The sequence below is a fragment of the Zeus faber genome (assembly GCF_960531495.2).
Source record: "Zeus faber genome assembly, chromosome: 18".
Lineage (NCBI taxonomy): Eukaryota > Metazoa > Chordata > Actinopteri > Zeiformes > Zeidae > Zeus > Zeus faber.
In genome coordinates this window covers 14,706,794-14,727,982 of record NC_137210.1, presented here as the reverse complement: position 1 = coordinate 14,727,982, position 21,189 = coordinate 14,706,794, and the positions used below count along the sequence as shown (strand labels likewise).

At 46.3% G+C, this 21,189-nt stretch overlaps 2 protein-coding genes across 2 annotated transcripts; both read left to right on the top strand.

Annotated features, from left to right (window-relative positions):
• Positions 1–1,843: 1,843 nt before the first annotated feature.
• Positions 1,844–5,558, top strand: LOC307243867 (protein DOP1B-like; the record flags this gene model as incomplete). The annotated part of the gene is made up of 7 exons (XM_080018837.1): positions 1,844–1,971; positions 3,696–3,873; positions 4,002–4,183; positions 4,293–4,463; positions 4,567–4,756; positions 4,977–5,075; positions 5,424–5,558. Exons 2-7 carry the CDS (start codon positions 3,736–3,738, stop codon positions 5,556–5,558), a joined length of 915 nt encoding a protein of 304 aa, XP_079874963.1. The 5' UTR covers positions 1,844–1,971; positions 3,696–3,735.
• Positions 5,559–6,500: 942 nt separating this feature from the next.
• dop1b (DOP1 leucine zipper like protein B) lies at positions 6,501–20,118 on the top strand. The gene is made up of 29 exons (XM_080019575.1): positions 6,501–6,576; positions 6,689–6,808; positions 6,918–7,011; positions 7,410–7,649; positions 7,734–8,035; positions 8,115–8,518; positions 8,647–8,918; positions 9,584–9,736; positions 9,911–10,011; positions 10,851–11,041; positions 11,137–12,733; positions 13,005–13,104; positions 13,227–13,418; positions 13,887–14,009; positions 14,548–14,682; positions 14,787–14,842; positions 14,959–15,063; positions 15,190–15,256; positions 15,375–15,534; positions 16,014–16,096; positions 16,187–16,296; positions 16,391–16,540; positions 16,669–16,730; positions 16,882–17,010; positions 17,148–17,284; positions 17,373–17,428; positions 18,480–18,623; positions 18,706–18,838; positions 18,941–20,118. Exons 1-29 carry the CDS (start codon positions 6,521–6,523, stop codon positions 19,202–19,204), a joined length of 5,736 nt encoding a protein of 1,911 aa, XP_079875701.1. The 5' UTR covers positions 6,501–6,520; the 3' UTR covers positions 19,205–20,118.
• The last annotated feature ends 1,071 nt before the right edge of the window (positions 20,119–21,189 follow it).

Below are 21,189 nucleotides of genomic sequence, written 5' to 3'. Positions count from 1 at the left end.
CTGTATTTTGTACTCATTCAAGTTGTATCTTCCTTTTTCAATTGTTTAATTGAGAAGTTAATTCTTTGTTTCAGCTATGCACTGAAAACCAACAAGGTGTTTAACCTAGCTCCAGTATTTACACAGATCTCAAGACTAGATGAACCTGTTCACTCCACGATTTGAATTCTGTTGTAGGCCAACCAGAATTAAAGACTGATTTGGTCTCGGGTTGGTACAGAGACATTGGATACGTGCATTAAAAGGCACTACATCGATGCTTTTCAAAACAAGGAAAACAGGACCTCAGAAAACAATGACAGTGGACTGTGTAGACCTGGACCAAAATGACCTTTTCAAGGAAGACAGGTCCTTATTCTGAATCCTAAATGTCAAGTGATGGCTGATACAGTATGCCAAATCAAATCAATTTTTCAAACTTAACATTGTAAACTGAAGCTCTTGGTTTGAGTTCATTAGAATATGGTCAAAGATTCAGTCTTTTTTTTTTTAAATACCTAATGTTCTATTGGGAATATATCATCAATCGATCCCTGTAGCATCTTGTAATTATAAAAACATCCACACCGTCCTGCCAATATCTACAACTTAGCGTTCGACTGAAACTAATAGTGAGGCAGGTTCTCTATAAAAACACAAAATACTCATGATATTGAGAAGAAATGATTGAATTGTGCTGCACAGTGTGGAGGGAGATTCAGCGGGATTGGATCAGTTGAAAAGAAAAAATATTGCCTCCTTTTTGTCAAACACATATACAAAACCTGAACTTGAGAAATGAAGGCGTAAATTAAAAGATGGGAACATTTTGAAGATACATAGATTTACAATCTGAAGCATTGAGTACGAAGTTGACCCAGTCGGATGCGTTTCTATTCCCACAGTTGGGGGGGGGGGGGAGATCTGACTCCTGAGCTGACAGAGCACGCAAGCCTGAGCAATATTAGGTGATGTCATGTGCATTGGGTGTTTGAATGAATAATATGCATTCCAAACATGAAAAAAAAAATTTTTTTTACAAGTCATTATGCATAATCAAGTAATAATGCATAAATAAACACAAGGCCTACATGTCAATGACATAATAGTAACTAATAGCAGTGTAATATGGGTAGTGTAATGAGATTCAAGATACTTTGTTAAATATGCAGACACATCACATATGATAATAATAAAATAAAAATAAAAAATAATACCTATTTAAAACGATAAATAACTAAGGTGTTTGTATTATTATTATTATTATTGTTATTATCATATCGTCGTCGTCGTCGTCGTCGTTGTCGTCATCATCATCATCATCGTCATCATCATCATCATCATCATCCTCTTCTTCTTCTTCTTCTTCTTCTTCTTCTTCATCTTCATCTTCATCTTCGCATGTACTTTACATTTTGAGCAATATGTAAATGGGCCCAAAGAGAAACTGTTGGTTATGGTTGAGCTCACTCCCTGTTTTGCACCAAACACTCAACAGTGAAGCGAGAGGTTTGTAAACACGGCACATCCTGGACTGTACCACTGCGAGAAGGGTGGTGGTGGTGGGGGGGGGGGGGGGGTTATTGATCAAACTGCCCGGTCTATCGATGAATCCTACGCGATAACAAACATCCCTTTCGTTGTCTACACATTTCTAACTTAATTTTAAACTATAGTTACAGCGGCGAACGTTGCACGTATCACTCACTCACCCCGAGGAATGATATTCTATCGGGACGAACATCCACACCCCCGCCCCTCCGCTTTCAGGAAGCGGTCTCTTCCGTCCCAGTGCCGCATCAGCTGAGCCGAAGGATTCCTCCCCTGCTGCTTTAAAGCGCTCCCTTCAGGGATGGAGAGAGTTCTCTCGGGCTGGGTAGCAGTCTCCTTCTCTACGCACGCAGAGGACGCAGGGATGAAGACCTGGCCATTGAACATTTGAGCCGGAACGCCGAGCAGCGGGTGCGTCTTTGGGCGCTTGTTTTGCAGCCGGTGAGTCACGGATGCGTCCTAATGCTGATGTGTTTACGGTCCCGTTGTGTGTGGGAATTTACCGTTTTGGGGGATTCGCGAACAACATCTCTGTGCGCTTATATGACAAAGTCCCGTGTGCATTGTTAACACATGATTGTGTATTTACGTGTATTTGAGCGTGTATTTTAGCAAGAATGCACGCGCGCGCGCGCACACACACACACTCACACACACACACACAGTCGATATACTCCCATACACTGAGACTGACAGATTCATCCTGCCGGTGTGCAATGATCATGCACTTACATAATGCACTCTGCAATCCATTGTGCCTTAGAGTTTCAGTCTCAGACCAAACGGACTGTGTGTGTGTGTGTGTGTGTGTGTGTGTGCGTGTGCGTGCGTGTGCGTGCGTGTGTGTGTGTGTGAGAGAGAGCCTATCACATTTGGTGGCGCTGTCAGGTCGACAAATACTGTTCTATACTACTGTAGGGGTTTGTTTAACCAACTGTTTACAGTTTGTGTACCCTTAAAGCACACACCATCCTTTATTTGCATACAGGATGCAAATATCAGTGTACATTTCTGCAACAAACACCCTACCCCTACCACTACCATACAAACACTTGGCAAAATGTTTGTGATGGTAATTGACAAACCTGAGATTTTCCTACTTTAAGTCCCTCACCCACAGCTGTTGGCATCTTCAGCATCAGAGCATTTTCCAGAGATGCACGTATGCATCGTCATTAACAGTTGTTTTTGGTTTTTTTTTCCCTCTACGATGTTAAAATACTACAATTTTTGAGAGTATTTTAAACATAACTAGGAGTGTGTTTTGCTATGAGTAAGTAAACCACAGACTGTCTTGTTTGGCGTCAGACATATAGTCATGCAGACAGTCAGCCTCTCGTCCTCCTCTCAATAAATTCTCGCCGGCCCCGCTTTTATCCAAGTGCATCGTGATCTGGATTTACCTTATTTTTATGTCGCTGTAATTCACTGTAGCTCTAGAGGTCTAATGTGTTCAGTAGTTCCCCCGGCACGTGTTTTCAGGCTTGCCCATCGCAATAAAGCTGCTCTCGGCTCAGCCACGGGGAGTCCTGATGTCCAGATGTCTGTGTTGCTCTAATCCTGGCTTCCACTCCCCCGCCCACCTCTCCGCTTGGTCGCGTTCAGAGAGGCACACCACACAACAGCCTTTGCCATGTGCAGAAAATCTAGGCATTTACTGATTCTCATGCAAGCTTTTATGGCCTTTATACACAGCAAAGCTCTACCAAGTAGGGCTTTAACACCCATCATATGATTATTTCTCTCTCTCAATTCCAACATGGAATCCGAGATCATGTGTCACCATTTTTTTTTGTTTTTGTTTTTGTTTTTGGTCCAAAACTTGTTTTCGTCCAAGAGGTTAAAGTGTGCCACACAATATCTGTGTTTGAGTTTGAAGGCGTCCTGCCCCCTTAGATTGAGGGACAAGTCAGCCAGACAAGCACTGACCAAGCCATGAATGACAGCATTTGTTCCCGCTTCCCATGGGTTTGTGTCAGTGAATTGGAATAATTGGCTAAATTAGTGTGGTAGCGACAGACCTCAGAGAGCAGGGAGATGGCCATCAAGACAGAGAAAGACAAATACTGTCACAAGAGCTGTTGAATGTAAGTTTGATAAATCCTCTTATCCACAATCCCCTTACTTCCAATCTGAACCAAGACGCTCGTCTCAACCCCCTGTAGACATAATATGCTGAGCATGCTGGGACAACACTGATGCATCATGGATCCAGAGGAGCTAGAACTGCAGAATGACTACCGTTACCGTAGTTACGCGGCGGTCATCGAGAAGGCCCTTCGAAGCTTTGAGTCCTCTAGCGAATGGGCCGATCTCATCTCGTCCCTGGGCAAGCTCAACAAGGTACGGTACCTGTACACACAAAGCGTTTTCGGTTTGTGCCCAGTAAGCTGTCACAGTGCGCTGGTTTGTTCTCCCCTTTAACCTTCCTCTCCTCTTCCTATCTCGCTCTCTTTCCCTCACTCCATCAGGCCCTGCAGAGTAACTTGCGCTACTCCCTCCTGCCCAAGAGGCTGATCATCGGGAAGCGTCTGGCCCAGTGCCTGCACCCAGCCTTGCCCAGCGGAGTGCACCTTAAGGCCCTGGAGACATACGAAGTTATTTTCAAGATCATCGGGACAAAATGGCTGGCGAAGGATCTCTTTATTTACAGGTGAAAAAGAAAGCGTCACTCTACACTGCAAAATGTGTATTTGATCTGACTGTAAAGGGCTGGTGAAGTATATAGTGCATGACTTTTTGTGCGTTTGTGTGTGTTTTAGCTCTGGGTTGTTCCCGCTATTGGGCCACGCTGCCATGGCAGTCAAGCCCGTCCTGCTGACACTGTACGAGCGCTACTACCTCCCCCTGCAGAGGGCTTTACTGCCCAGCCTCCAGGCCTTTATCACAGGACTGCTGCCGGGCATGGAAGAGGGACTGGAGATCTACGATAGGTATCTATTTTGCTCCTTCTCTTTCCTTCAAAATGTTTCACACAATCTCGTAATGTGCATTGAGCTCATTCTCCCTCTCCCGCTTTTCCGCTTATCTCTACAGGACTGATACCTTGCTGTTGCGTCTCTCTCTGCTGGTGGGCCAGCAGGTATTCTATGGGGCTCTGTGGGGCAGTGTGTTGGTCACTCCCCTGGTGAGGCTTCCTGCCACTCTCTTTGTTGTCACCCACTTTGACCACATGGCTCCCCCATGCAAGCAAAGGCAAATGCTTGGCTATGACCATCGACTTGTGGTGAGCGTTTGTTGTTGTTGTTGTTGTGGTGTGTGTGTGTGTGTGTGTGTATGTGTGTGTGTGTGTGTGTGTATGTGTGTGTATGTGTGTGTTAACTGTGCTGTTGTTTGCTCTGACTTTGAGTTGAACCAAGTTTTTGTCCCCCTTGGCGACGATTAACCCTTGAACTTGCTAAACTGGAACTCTGCTGCTCCATAATTGTTTCTCTATGTGTCTCCAGGTGAAATCTGTGTGCCTCGCCCTGCAAGACTCCAACGCCTTGGTGCAAAGGAACATGTTGGAGATCGTCCTTCACTTTTTCCCCTTTGCCAACTGCCTGGTGTGTGTGTGTGTGTGTGTGTGTGTGTTTTCTTCATTTATATAAAATGATTGAAGAATTGCATATTGCAGCTGTATCAATAAGGACTCACTACGAACATTTTGAGGAAAGAAAAATTACATTTTATCCCGGACCCACCTCCTTAAGTATTTGAAAACCAAAGTACAGTTGTATACCGTCAAACTGTAAATTCTATCATGTTATGTTATGTATATATCATGTATCATAGATGTATCATATGCATGTGTATGTAAACATATATCATATAACTCATGTTCTATCATGATATGATATGTAGTTCATATTGTCTTGTTCTAACTTAACTATCACGCGCACTATCATGTGCAGGACTCAGAGGAGGCCACCATCCCTATGAGCAGTGAGGACATGGTCACAGTGGTTTCTGCTGCTGCTCTCACTCTGCTCCGCAGGGACATGTCCCTCAACAGGCGTCTCTATGCCTGGCTCCTAGGTAAGGACTAGCCTCATCATAAATTTACCGCTATATAAACCAAAGTAATACAAGGATATCACGGGTAATTCTATTTGTATAAAAAGCAAATTATACTTGTCTTCCCAACCTAAAATAAATTGATTATGCGCTCTCTTTCTAGGGACTGACAGAAAACAAGAAATGTTGATTCCCGAGCAAAAGCTCTCCACAAACATGGAAGAACACACAAGCTTGTACTTTAAGCTTTACTCCAGAGATTTGCTTATCCAGGTAAAACACACACACACACACACACACACACACACACACACACACACACACACACACACACACACACACACACACACACACACACACACACACACACACACACACACACCAAAACCACAAGCGTAAACACACATGATAAATATATTTGTGACACATTAATGACACATTCATAATACATAAGGTTATATACAACTGAGACATGTGAGCTCTTACACTGTGCAATGCACATTCCTACAATGTGCTTTGTCATTTTCTGGGATTACGCTTAGTGTGTGTGTGTGTGTGTGTGTGTGTGTGTGTGTGTGTCTCATCTGACGGTCTGACCTCAGGCTCTGATCAACATCCTGAAGCAAAAGGACGTTGAGACTGACCCAGAGAACCTAGTAGTTTACCTCAGGCCCTTCCGCATCATCATCAGCCTACTGGATAAACCGGAGATAGGTAAATAGTGAATTTTCATAATACTGTAAGCACATGACGTGAAGTACTGGTCTACGCAAATTCTCTCCCCCCTTTTTTTTTTATATACCTGATTCCGATATTTTAATGTTTTTACCTGGAAGTCTCTTTGCCTTATTCAATATCTCCCATAGGCTTTATTTTGTTACCTGAATATTGTATGTCATAAAGGGGTGTGCTGCTGTTTTTCTCCACAGGTCCTGTGGTTCTGAGCAGGCTGCTGTTGGAGGTGGTGCGAGCCTTCTACAGCTACTGCCGGGAGATGCTGGGCGGGGAAGCCATGTCCAGCTCTGGGCTCTCTGGCAGCCAGCTGGCCAGGTGGTTAGATGGGAGGGAGGGAGGGGTACATTCTGTTACCAACAAGGCTTATGTGTTCAGTGAAATGGGCCTCAGAGAGTTTATAAGTGTCTTGTCATGTTTTCTTCACCAGCAAGGTGAAAGAGAATAAGAATGCCTCTGAGATCATTAAGACCATGAACATGTTGGTGAGCTCCATGAACAGCGTGTACCTGTGGGAATACATGACTCAGTGCTTCTGTGCCTCACTCAGGTATGACGCGTAGCCATTGCAGGGAAACCCTGTAGCCCCTTTCCTTTCACTAGCATCCATATTTCCATCCACTCTAACGGTAACCCGGTCTCCCGGCTTCCATCCACAGCGGCCAAAACGACCCGGAACACTCGGGCCAGCCTGTTCCCACTCTCACAGAGATGTCCACGCTGATCATATTCCTGCTCAATGTCTTACCTCTGGTAAACAGCACACACACAATTCCATTATTGAAACAAACAAATTTTCCACAAATGAACAGAATCAATGCTATGGAAAACAGGCAAATGAATAGGCATGTATTGATAAGAGAAATATCGCATGCAAAGATCCATAACCAACAAGCCAGATGTCAAAGCAACTTTTTTCTGCTTTTTAATTTTTTTCTTTTTGTCACACAGAAGTTTGATGCCGAAAACTAGATTATATGTTCATAATTATATCATTCTGACCTCAAATGAATTGTCTAAATCTGTGATGGATGAGTTGTAGGTATCAGACCAATATTCGGGAATAGTCGGAAAATGGTAATTGAGCCACATGAACAACAAACACGCGACACACAGGTAAAAGGGATTTAGCCGGGTGTTTCTTCTGACAGGAGCTCCATGCAGACATCCAGTCCCAGTTTCTTCCCGAGATGCTGGGCACCATGTTGCAGGCCCTGCATACGCACGTGGCCACAGTGGATCTGGCAGAGCTCACCGATGGCCTGCAGGCCTGCTTCAAGGTGCTGAGTAAGATCCAGATGCCCGTGGCCTACATGGAGACGGAGACGGGGACAAACACACAGGATACAGTCCTGGCTCAGGCACAGGAAGTGGCAGGAGAGCGGGTTCAGGTCAGGCGCTTAATCCTGGGGAAAAAAGCTGTCGGATGATATTTGATGATGCCTTTATATCATCTTCCATATTCCCTCCTGTAGGACGTTGAGAAGGAGACAGAGAAGGACCCCGACAGCAGTCAGGTAAACGGTACCCACGAGCCAGACGGTTATGCGGAAGGAGAGGCTGAAACGGAGGAAGGCGTCCTCTCATATCTCCGCTCTGAAGACAGCGGACTGGGCATCAGCGCCTCGCCGTCAGAGCAGCACCTGCTACCGGGAATAGGTCCAGAACCGGAAACGACGAGAATGTGCGGAGACAGTGAGGGGGTGTGGAGGAAGGGAGGCAGCGTGGACACCATGACTCAGCATCTGCTGGACATCCTGGCTTTCATCACGACAAGGTGAGCTGCGACAAGCGAGCTGAAAGGCTGATTCTCTCAGGGCAGCCTCTAAATGTTTCTCCTGCCTTCCGCCTTTCAGATATCTGCTGGTTCAGGTGGAGGATGTGGCGGAGCCGGAAGAAAGGCCGCAGCCTGACAAAACCTCTCTCCCCTTGGACCAGAAGCCCACCTTTGGTTCCCTGGGCGGAAGGGACATCAAAGACAAACTTGCTGAGCTGTTTACCCCCAACAAACCGAAAGCCCACGCTGCGTGCGAGGTTCAGCTTTCAGCGACCGGCTCCGAAAGGAAAAAAAACAAGGGCCGCGTCAGGTGTCTAGACTGGGGGGCCGGCTACATGCCCCGCGGCAGGGCGGAGATCTCAGAGCCCTACCGCCGGGCCTTCACTGCGACCTGCCACCTGCTGCTGGAGTGCACCACCTTTCCCGTCTACCTGACTGAAGAGGAGAGTCTGGCCCTCCACACCGACATGTTCAACCACGCAGGTCCGCAGAACACCGCAATGAACGTCTGCAATTTCACCACAACACAGATTATTACACAGATGTAGTAAACATTCTCGTCCACCTGCTGTAATCGTTTTTTTCGGGGGGGGTTTTTGTATTCCTAACAGGCGGTGATGTGGACAGCCTTCCTATTTGGCTGAGGTCCTTGATGATTCTGTGCTGCTCATGCAGAGACTACAGCATTCAGCACACTGCGATGGCTTCCCTGCTGGAGCTCATCAACCATTCCCAGACGCTGGCACTCGTCATCCAGGACAAGCACAAGCGCTACCAGAGCTCCAACTCCAACCCCCTGAGTGGGCGGCTGCAGATGGTCACGGTGCCGCCCATCTTCCCCGCCACGCTCAGTGCCATAGAGGAAGGCACTCATTTTTACCAGGTTAAAATTATGTCATTCATTTCAGAAATGCTGTGGTTCTCTCATTTTTGTGTACAATAGTTTCAGTAGCGTTGTCTAAAAGTAATAATCCTGCAATATGTATCGCTTCAATAATTCAGCTTTTTCAGATGCCGGAAGGCCTATTTCCCAAATTTCCCCTTGCACCCTTCAAACGTTGAACACAGTTAGTTTAGTCTGTTTGTGTTCACCTCCTTGTCTGAATCTGGTTAAGTAAAGTATGTATGAGCCTGATAATTTCTCCAAAAAACATACATTACTGTATATTCATTCACATACTGTCTATCCATTCACCCACTGTTAATATTACATTTTTATTTATCGTTGTCATGCACACTCACTTTATTTTATCTTTATCTTCTTATTTGGAAATTGCTGCTTGCACATTGCATTCATTCTACATACTGTATTATAACCATTTTTCTTATTTTACTATATCACTAATATATATATATATAATATAGCATCTAATTTTCTTTATGTTTGTAAGCATACTAGGTCAATTAAGCCTGATTGTGAAAGTAGAATGACCCTTGAATACTTTTTACTCCATCAACACCTTTTTATCATCTTCGTTGGTGTTATTTTTTGTTCCTTTTTCTTTCCTGCGTTTTTTTATTTTAAATTTTTGTTAACCACAACCCCAGCGGATGGCCCAGGTACTGTGGGGCCAACTGGACACTGAATGGAGAGACCAGCACATTTCCTGTGTAGAACTCTTCTACCGACTCCACTGCCTGGCTCCGTCTGCGTCCATCTGCGAAGACATCATCTGCCAGGCCTTATTACACAAAGACAAGGTGAGTTCACATCGAAAAGGCAAAGGAGTCACATATTTAAATAGACATGCTTACATTTTTTTTTTCCGTTCAACCGGGACAAGCAAATATACCTAACTACTTCAGTAAGCTAAATAAATAAGCCCTAGGTCTGACAAGGAAAAACCTAAAAACCCTTGTGTTTGTCTCCCACAGGCCGTGAGGCTGGAGGCGCTTCACCGATTCTCAGTTCTATGGCACCTGACCCGTGAGATCCAGAACAACTGGACCATGTCCCTCAACCGGTCCTTCGACAGGTTAGTGCAGCGGCTCCCAAAATGTTTTTTATGGCAAGGCAGAATTGCCAGATTAAGCGTTTGCTGTAGTTTGTAGAGAATGTAAAATGAAGCTACACTTATACATAATTTAGCCTGAACCTTTCTGAGGAAATAGCGCAAATATCACAGAACCGGTAGCACGGTGGTGCGGTGCTTGCACTGCTGCTTCACAGCGGGAAGGTCCTGGGTTGGATTCCCTCCTGGGGCGCTGCTCAGATGGGTTAACTCATTTAGGGGCCTTCCTGGTTGGCGTTTGCATGCTCTCCCCTGCTCAGATGGGTCTCCTCCAATATGAAAAAACAAAAACGGACCCCAATCAAAAACATGCAGAACACTTTCCTGTCCTGTCCCTGGCCCCAACTGGAATTGGTCCCTGGGCGCCATCGAAGTTAGGGCTGCCCACTGCTCCCGGCTGCCCCTGGAGGAAGGATGGATGGGATGGGAGAAAGGCAGAGTGTGTGTGTGTGTCCAGCCACCACTCTCTGCGTGTGTGTGTATTCGTGGTCGTCACCATTCCCTGCGTGTTCGTTGTGTGTTAAGTGCATTCGCACCTGTGAGACGAATAAAATCATTCTTCTTAAAAAAATGAAACCCTTATTCGTGATCATAGTATCTGTCGGTCTATCTGGTTTTCATCCCCCCAACGTGACAGGCCGACATTCAGTTTAGTATTGTTGCTTGCCACATGCATCAGGAAAAGAATATGGCTCCTGATGGTTGCCTAAAATTCAAATCTTCTCAGAGACGCCTTCCCACTGTCTAAAATGATGATAATAATAACCTCCTTGAAATAATCAAAATGTGTAACTGCCCCCCAGGTCCCTGTGTGTTGTGGTGGACAGCCTGGGAGGCTCTGATGGTTCGGTCAGCGCCACTGCTCAGTGCTGGCTGGTACGGGCTCTATCCCTCAACGACGTGGTCCGAGTTCTGGAGCCCATCCTGCTGCTGTTCCTTCACCCTTCCACCCAGTGCTGCTCTATCCAGAACATCAAACAAAACCTCACCGCAGGTAAGTAGTTAATAAACAATTACAGAAATACGTAATCGTGAGAAAGAAAAAAACATCTTTGTAAGATGTTCTGTTTTTTCCCCCCCACGCTCAAGGAAACTTAAAGGTTCTAAGCAACAGAAGTCGATGTTCCACCAAGAGTTCAGGGACGTTGGGAGAGGCAGTGGCAACAGATGACGCTACCTTGAATTATATGAACCTGGTGGATCGAGAATCCCTTTGGAGGGAGCTAGACAATGACCCAGAGTTGGCCAAAGGGTCCGACGCCATATCGCTGTCAAGGAGCGAGAGCGAAGAGACGGGGGAGGAGGAGGACATTGGCGAGGAAGCAGAGGAGGCAGAGAGCGAGCACACAGAGTCGGCCGATACTAGCGGTGCCCAGGTGTCCATGGAGTACTCCAGCTCAGGCTCCGGCCCTTACCGCAGCAGTGTGGAGGAAGGAGCCATTGTCAACGGCCTGCGCAGGGTCGAGTCTGAGCACACACAGGTGTCGGATTCGCTGTCCAGCGAGGACGAGGAGGATCTGGAGCTGGAGGCCATGGCAAAATCTCGCCTCTTGAAACAGGAGCGCGAGAAGAGGGAGGCCATTGACTCTCTATTCCGCCACGTGCTGCTGTATCCTGTGGCTGGTGGCTGGCATCGTCTGCTCCAAGGCCTGGCCCTGTTGGATAGTCTGCTGCGGAGCAGTGGTCAGCGCCCTCTAGTGGATGCTCTCTCCACAACCTGTCTGGACACCAGCTCTGCAGCCCATCTTAACCTGGTCTCCAACCTCCTGCAACGCCACCAGCAGGCCCAGGATGGGAGGGGCTTCTATGGCCACCTGCTGTCCCCTTCCTCTTCTACCTCCGTGCCCCCATCCGTGCTGATTGAGCTCCTGGTGTCGCTGTGCCTACGCTTTTTGCGTTCCCACTACCCGTCGTACCTCAGCCTGGGTCCACATGACCTCCAGGGGAACCGGGAGGTGCAGGTGAAGAGTGTGGAGGTGCTCACACGGATGGTGAACCATCTGGGCTCTGTGGCACAGGGGCAGGAGGGCAACGGGACCAGACTGGAGCCCATCCGTAGACTCCTCTCCGGGTACCAAGTTCAGCAGTACACACTGCTCACCCTGTCTGCCTCGATGTACATCAGTCAGAAGGGGCCGGACAAGGCCGCTCCGAGGGGCGTGGACCTCCTGGAGGAGCAGGGTGGCCTGTCAGAGGAGAGTCTGGTCCATCTGGGCGGAGGAGGTGGACAGGAACAGTATCCCTTACAAGTGGAACTGCTCAAACTCATCCAGGCTCTTATAATTCTGGAGTACAACGTGTCGCCCAGTGGCACTGTCCCTGGAGCAGGGCCAGGAGGGCTGTCTGGACACCCCGAGGAGGCCCGGGAGACTTCGGCGGTCAGCACCCCCCTCACCAAGGAGTGGCAGACGGCAGTCTTATTCCAGCAGTCCATCAAGGCGGCCCAGTACGTGCAGAACCAGCCTATAACGGCCCAGGGCATGTTTGTGTCTGCGGCAGCCAGGGCCCTGCAGCCCCAGTACGGCTATGCCATGCACCCCCACTGGGTGTCGCTGCTGTGCTCCTCTCTGCCCTACCTGGGCCGCTCGCTGGGCATCATCGTCGCTCCAATCATCAGTCAGATCTGCGGGAACTTGGACGAGCTGGTCAAACTGTATGAGCATGACGGGGGAAAGGCAAATCAGAGGTTGGAATCACAACCCTTACAATAACAGTGCACTCCACACTTTGGACATTTATGCACTTTTACACGTATACACTACGCGGCGTAAGAATGGCACACCCAAGTCTTTACCCCTTTGACGGTTTTACAACTATGTCATAAATGTTACATTTTTCTGATCCTCATGGAAAAGTTGACTAAACGCAGTTGTTCATCACTATAAAAGTGATGGGAAACTTATCTTTACATATAGGACAGTATAGGTGTTTTTAATTGTTGCTGTTTTGTTTATCAGCATAAATGCCAGGAAAGAGAACATCGCTCCAGACTACCCTATGACTTTACTCGAAGGCCTGACCACTATCACACACCACTGTCTACTGGACCACAAGAGGGTAAGAAAACATACAAATATGCACTCTATCAGTGCCCTTTTACATGTATAGTGTTTAATGAAGGGCTAAAATTTCTTGCTGAAAGTGTGATTTCTTCTTTGTATTCTGTTTTATTTGTACAGTCGCTAATCGCCTGTGATCCTGCTGATGTCCGCAACGCACGCAATGCTGTCATTGAGGAGCTACCGCACATGCTCAGTAGCATGACGCTTTTATGGGCCGTGCTCAGGCGGGAAGAGACTCAGAGGAGGAGCTCCGACTCCGCGCAGAGCTGCAAACACACCTCCACCTCTGTGTACTTCAGAAGCACAAAGGTGTGTGTGTGTGTGTGTGTGTGGTGAAAAAATAATAACATTGCCGCAGACAGCTATGCTATTTCTTCACAGACCCCTAGGGAGCTGCAGACCCCAATATAGGAACCCCTGTTCTAAATAGTGTATGTAAAATAAACTTAAAGGTTTAATCAACAAATTTGTATTAATTCTATGTGCGTGCTACAAGAACTTGGATTATTGTGGGTGTTTCTCCAGCCACGTGTGTGTGTGTGTGTGTGTGTGTGTGTGTGTGTGTGTGTGTGTTTGTGTGTGTGTGTGTGGGTGTGTGTGGTGCATTCGCACCAGTGAGATGAATAAAATCATTCTTCTCTTAAAAAAAATGAAACCCTTATTTGTGATCATAGTATCCGTCAGCATATCTGGTTTTCACCCCTTCAACGCGAAAGGCCGACATTCAGTTTAGTTGCGTGTGTGTGTGTGTGTGTGTGTTGCATGATGTGCATGTAGATCCTGCGACAGCGCATACTGGACTTCCTGATCCCTCTAACGGGCCAGTACGGCGTTCAGATCATGGCCTCAGTAGGAGCAGTCTGGAGTCACAGGAAGAGCAAGAAGAGGAACAAGAACAAGGTACGGAAGTTTCTCTTTGGATTAGGCCTCCGCTGAGCATCGTCTTGTGACCAGTCACCAGAAAAGTGGCGAAAGTCTGTGGCATGAACAGAAATATTCATAGGCCAAGGGTTGGGTGTCATGTTCTGACTACGGCCCTACAATAATACAGGAATACAAAACATGATAGATTTTTTTTTTTTAGAAATGATAAGCAGTGTACAGTCTGGGCGCTTTCAGGTGCGTTCACAGTGCAGAGGGGGTTTCTACTACTCTGGCTGTCTCTTTAGAAGCAGTGTGTGGGAGTAACTGGGAACGGGATGAAGTGAAGTGCACCTGGCTCTCGTCTCAATTAAAATGCTGTGGACAGATAGGAAGTGTGATACAACCCTCACTAGCGGAAGAATCTTATCTCTTCACATAAACCTAATGTGACTAAGAACAGTGAAGGATATCTTCTTATAAGGCAAGGGCCGTGAAGTGGTTTGAAAAGCCGAAACATGGAAATCGTCTGCAGCCCCTGGTCGCCCCCGGTCATTCTCTCCTCTTCTGCTTCCAGGTTCTGCCTGTGCCCGGTGAGTCTCGCATGGCCATCGTGGATCTGGTGAAATCATTCAACTCCATGCGTACCGACACCATACTGCACCTGGTCAAGGAGGTGGTGAAGAAGCCACATCAAATCAAAGGAGACCAGGTACACACACACACACACACACACACACACACACGCCTTGGCCCCTGCTGATCATTTCTGATTTTTGGATCATCTTTCTTGTTCTGTTTTCTCCATTCAACCAGAAGTCCACCCTCGTAGACATTCCCATGTTACAGTTCAGCTACGCCTATATCCAGAGGTATGTAGGAACATGCGACAGAAGCCGTCCGCGTCCTGCTTTCGCTCGACACGTTGAGCCATGCCATGTGCTTACTTTTCCCCGATGTCACCCGCGTTGCTCTTCCCCGCGTGCAGTTTAGCTGCTCAGACGCTGCAGGAAAACGTCGCTCCTCTCCTCAGTCTCCTCAGAGAGTCGGTTCAGCTCAACCTGGCGCCGCCTGGACATTTCCTACTGCTGGGGTCTGTCTCAGCCTTTGAATTATGAACTGCTGATTTATAAAAATAAATTAAATACCTCTGATTTAATGAAGGGGATTTACTGTAACCGATGAAAAAACAAAAACAAAAAAAAAACATGTCTTACAGCATCCTTAACGACTTTGTGAACCGGCTCCCCAACTTGGACAATAAAAAGGACACTCGAGATCTGCAGGTACGATTGAAAACACGCGGAAAACCCAATTCGCTTCAATTTGTGTAGAATTAAATAAAAGTGAATATCTGTGGAACTGGAGTTATGGTGTTGATTATATTATATCATGGTTGTGCAGGAGGTGACCCAGAAGATTCTGGAAGCCGTGGGTGGGGTTGCGGGCTCGTCTTTGGAGCAGACCAGCTGGCTCAGCCGCAACCTGGAGGTGAAAAACCAACCCCAAGTGTGTCCTGAGACCGAGGAGCCCGATGACGCAGAAACCGAGGGCGATCTTTGTGGTGAATACGGACGAGACACGCGCCACGCGGATGAGGATTTGTCAGTCTGTTGACAAAAGTGGATGCATTATTTGATGTTTATTAACTTGACTGGAGACATGTTCGTTGTGTATTGGTCTTGGCCAGTTCAACCCCAAGACCCCCACAGAATAATCATCCTGAGGAGAGTTGTTGATGTTCCAAGTTAAGAACTAACTTATTTGTGAGGTTATTCATGTTTGAGGAAAATAATGTAATGGTCCCCAAAGTGGCAGTTTTGATTTCAAAATACCTAAGTGCACTTCCTGAAAGCTGCTGAGACATTCATTGGGTCGGTGCCTTTATGAAAGCTATGACAAATCAATATCTGAAAAGATGTTTAATCGATACCTATTATTTCTAACAGTAACAAGAGTATTAATAATGAATTGCCTGGTGATAAAACTATCAAATATGAAGCAAATTATCACCATAACTGTGAACTTTTGTCCCCTTTTTAGATGTCGAGGCTCAGGCCAACACTATGGTCTCCTCCTCGGCCCCTTCAGCTTACAGTGTGCAGGCCCTCGCACTTTTGGCCGAGGTAGGTTTTACTTGTATTCTGTTTGTATTGCGTGTGTGCACATTTTTTACAAGTGATAATATCATGGAAAGGCACTTTCTCCTGCCGTAGATTCTGGCCCCACTCTTGGACATGGTGTACCGTAGCGATGAGAAGGAAAAGGCGGTTCCTCTCATCTCTCGCCTTATGTACTATGTTTTCCCTTACCTGAAGAACCACAGGTAGCTCTCATGTTACATTATGTACACTATGCGGGACTCTGTACGCTCGATAACACTATTTTGACTCGAATGGCATTGTCTTTCTATCTTTCAGTGCCTACAACCTGCCCAGCTTTGGAGCCGGGGCTCAGCTGCTGAGCAGCCTCAGTGGGTATGCTTACACTAAAAGGGCCTGGAGGAAAGAGGCCTTTGAACTTTTTATGGATCCCCTCTTCTTCACCATGGATGCCTCCTGTGCTCCCCAGTAAGAAAAGGAGAGCCACGTGCCTTACTCTACTAGTTAGCGGTCACACACTGATGATACCGTACTTTATGTTTTAAATAAAGAATATGTCTAATGACTCCTTCTCGATTGCCTGGGATTGTCCATAGCTGGAGATCCATCATTGACCACCTACTTACCCATGAGAAGACCATGTTCAAAGACCTGATGAGTGAGTAAAACCTGTGCTTCTGGGTTTAGGATTTCCATTGCTTCAGTGAGATACAAACAAATGGCCAGAAAATATTTTTGTAGCAATGTCTTTAGTATATTGAAGTGTTAAAAGATCATACTGTACTGGCTTATACTCTTGTGTCCTGCAGGCATGCAGAGCAGCTCACTCAAGCTGTTCATTAGTGCAGATCAGAAACCCATGCTGATAAAGCGACAGGCCTTTGCCATGTTCAGCGGAGAGATCGACCAGTACCATCTCTATCTGCCCCTGATCCAAGGTATGAGGGCGGTGCTTTGTGCGAGGCGGGGGCCTCTCAGATCGAATCTGGTTTGATCCAAGGCGTCTCTGAGGAAAAAAGAAAAGGTTGGTAAGACCCGTATTAAAGCCCTCTGAGTTGCTCTGTTTTCTTCTCAGAGCGTCTTACCGAGTCTTTGCGGATCAACCAGACCCCAGCCGTCTCAGCTCAGATGTTTCTGATGTTCCGTGTTCTCCTGCTGCGTATCTCACCGCAGCACCTAATCTCCCTTTGGCCAATTATGGTCACAGAACTGGTAGGACCTACTATGCCACAATCCCGCTGCCTTGCTTTGTCCAACAACACATGTAGTATCTACAGCATTTCATACTCTTGTTTCTCAGATCCGAATATTCTCACGTCTCGAAAAAGCCCTGCAAGTGGACAAAGAAGTCTCAAAGTAAGTTATGCTATGAGTTATTTAAGCTGCCAAATTAACACTGTTTAATCGTGATATTTTTAACTACATCGCTGAGGCGAATTTACAAAGAATGGATTGCAGCCGCTAGTAGCACCATGAATCAGATATGAGGTGTCTGATCACGCAGACACCGTTCCGCCGCCACGGAGCTATCCATGGTCCTATGAGGTTCGATGCCATCTTTGGTTAAATGCCAATTTTGACCACTTAATCGCTATTCCCTACAACTTTTAGTTGTTTTTTTTTTCGATATTTTTTCAGTTTAGTGCGAATCATGAAACCGTTTTTGTTTGTTTATAATGCCTTTTTGTACAATAAATGATTCAAAGTGTCAAGTTGCTTTTGGGGTGTGTTTTGAGAACCACCACAAACTGCTATCGTTCAAGGCCTTGCTACCTTGCAATGCCGCCACAGTCATTTTAATAATAATAATACTACTAATAATAATAATGTCAAAATATTATTTACGGATCACTGGAAAGTCACGGACGGGCTTTTGGTCCGTGCCTGGCGCCCGCGGCCCGGGGTCCGTGCCTTCACCGAAGATGGGGTTTGATGGTGGTTCTGTGTAACAAAAAGCTGTGCACTTGTCATCCCACAGGTTGTGCACAGGACAAGAGTTTTTGCAGCAGTTTTAAAGGATTTAAGAACGAGAAGAGAAGAAAGAGTTGCATTGCAGCTTGAGAACTTGAACTCCATTTGCAGACTAACTCTGTCATAGATGCAATGGCATACTAATACTCTTTGTTGTATGTCCAGCATGCTGACAGCATAGGATAAAATAAATAAATAAAATTTTAAAAAAATACATGCAAACAGCACCGGCACACCAAGACACTATTTGCATGGCAGAGCAGTTAGAGGTGCATTTCACCATTTGCAGGTGCGCGTGTGTGAATTAGACCCTTGCTTTCAGGGTTATTTGCTCCGGTTTAGCGGCTGCAAAAGCCGCGATCCTTTGGCGAATCAGCCCCTCTTTTTTTTTCTTCCGAATAAACGTTGATACTGTCCTTTTATTTGTTCTACGAAGGCTTGCCAAAGTGGTGCGTGGAGCCCTGGACAGGAATTGCCCACTGCACATCCCCCAGCAGGAGTTGGACATGTACCTGTCTGCCTGCAAGTTCCTGGACATGTCCCTGGCTTTCCCTCCAGAAAAGATGCCTCTGTTCCAGATGTAAGACCCCTCCAGGGCTAAGGTCTTGGTCATTATACTGACGCTGCGCTTCAGCATTTCTGATTGAATTGTCTTTGCGCAGGTATCGTTGGGCCTTTGTTCCAGAGGTGGACGTCAACCGCTACTCCGGCCCAGACAACGCACTTTTAGAGGGAGAGCAGGAGTGCAAACCGCATGTGGTCAGAATACTGGAAGGAATACAGCAGAGATACGGGGTATGTCTAGGAGTGGGGGAACCATAATGACTACAATGTGAGCCAACTTAAATACACTTGAAAGTCTGATTTGTCTCTTTGGCTGCTCCCGTGATGATTCAGGCAGTTAATGGGCTGAGCGAGGAGTCGTCTACGGACTCGCTGGAGTTCCCCATCCTCACCCAACGCTCCCTGACATCCATCACCCATCTGGCGCCCTTCCTACGCATCATTTGCTGCTCCTTCCAAGGTCCCTCCTTCCACAGCCCCCATCCGGGCCTCCCGGCGCCCCCGCTGACGGAATACCCCGCCGCCAGCGGCAATAGAGTCCTGAGGAGGCTGGAGCACATCACAGAAGAGGAATTCCTAGATTCCATGGAGAGTTAGAACTTCGATCTTGAAGGGTCTTTTTAAATTGAGCTTTTACACCCTGTGAAACAAGGAAGAAAATGGAAATGTTTTAAGAGCTGTCGTCACGTCTTACCTGGTCTAGTCTTTACGTTTCTCCATTTTACCTCCGATGTGCTCTCGATCTGACTCTGTATTCGAAGGTCCGTCGGAACATGCAGCGGTATCGTTTGAGTAATGTTGTTTTTTTCTTTGAGAGAAATATTAGGGAAAGTTAAAGTGAAAATCCTTTTAAATGGTTGCTTCTCTGGTTGTATGCTCTTCACATTTCATTGGGACATATACAGTATATTTATTTTTCTTACTTTTTTTTTTTTTCTTCTTTGGGTCAAGGTAATTATTTTCACCACTGGGAAGAAAATGAGATGGTAATTAATAGTCAAATATTTAAATCGGATGCCTTCTAGTACCAATTGTTGTGACGCAATTTACGGTCAACACTAGCATTAATAAGCCAAATTCCTGACATTATAACAATGAAAAAACATACTGATTGCTCATGTCTCCTTATAGCTTCCCAAAATGTATTTTACATGGCTCCTTCCTTACTCCCAAAATGGAATTGCACACCTACAAGTTAGCGAGACACATTCTGTTTTTTCCTGATGCTCTGTAATTGGGAAAGAAATGTTTGACCTTCCTCGTACTAAATGTGATTTCTCCACACTGGAAATTTGTTTTTAAATTATAGCGAATACATACAATTCCTGCATGCCATTTTACAATGAATTTTGATGGTACTCTTAGTTGTCCGTGGATATGCTTTCACCATGTCTCGCATTGATGAATGTTAGTTTAATTTGAAAGTAATTTAATGTGGGAACTTAGAATGACTGTGTTGAGGTTTGATTCATGTAAGATCAAATTAAATAAAGTGTCCTGAGACAATTTTAGCGACTTTCAGCCCATTGTTTTTTTTTTTTTGTTTGTTTGTTTTGTTTTTGTTTTGTTTTGTTTGTTTTTTAAGTTTTCACAAGCACCCTGTTTGATACGGGTCTGTCGCTTCAATATGAGAAGATTTGTATCATTAGATATGATGGAGTTCAAATCTCCATACATCGCTATACTATAGCAGCGAATCTGTGATCAAAATAGTCATTATTGTACATTCTCCAACGGTGACGACACCTCGTAACTTAAATGACGGTTAAGTTTCACTGTTTATCATTTGACTTCCACCCGATACTTCCTTGTACGCGCGAAACAGACGCGTGATTGTGACGTGATTATTCTAGGAAAACGAAACTGATAAATGAGGTATTGATGAAACGGGCGTCGCCAACTCGGTGCACCCACTTTTGAGCTAAATGTGTTCCATTGCCTCTGTTCGGTGGGGCAAATGTGTTCGAAAGCTGCGGAAAGCATATCAGCACAACATTATTAGAACATTGACGGTATTTGAGATTGGGCGCGTTGTGTGATAGTTCAAGGATTCTTCTTCTTCTTCTTCTAGATTGCAGGCGAGGCGGTCGAGGAACTCGTTCGCCATGACGGTTGCGCGCTTCTGAACCGTGGATACAGAACCGCGGAGACCTGATTGGGCGCTGCCGCGTCGCCGCTTTGCGTCTGCGGGTCCGCCGTTTTGGGGCGGTCAAGATCCGCTGGTAAACAAATACAATGCGGAGTGGAGCCTCCGCCCCCTTTCCTCTGGTTCGAGCAGCTGGGCGTAAGACCAGGGAGAATCCCGGGGGAAACGGAAGGCTTTGACGGACAGATCGTGTCAGACAGAGCCACACGCGTCACAGGGGCGGCTCGCGGGCTCGTTGCTCGATCGAAGTCATACGCGTGGTGCATTGTTTATGTTGTTGGATGGGTTTAGGAAACGAGTGGGACAGAACATGATAAACGTCTATGTAAGCGCGGGAGACAAGTATAGTAGTATTATTTTAACTGTGGGGGGGAAAACCCGGACAATTTGGTCGTGGGTGTTGACAACCCCGACGTTTTGGTGTTTGACGGATATT

Coding starts and splice junctions, on each gene's coding strand:
- dop1b (XM_080019575.1), top strand. CDS start 6,521: ATGCTGGGCGGGGAAGCCATGTCCAGCTCTGGGCTCTCTGGCAGCCAG. Junction 6,809..6,917: donor TGCTTCTGTGCCTCACTCAG/GTATGACGCGTA, acceptor TTCCATCCACAG/CGGCCAAAACGACCCGGAAC. Junction 13,419..13,886: donor TGTACTTCAGAAGCACAAAG/GTGTGTGTGTGT, acceptor ATGTGCATGTAG/ATCCTGCGACAGCGCATACT.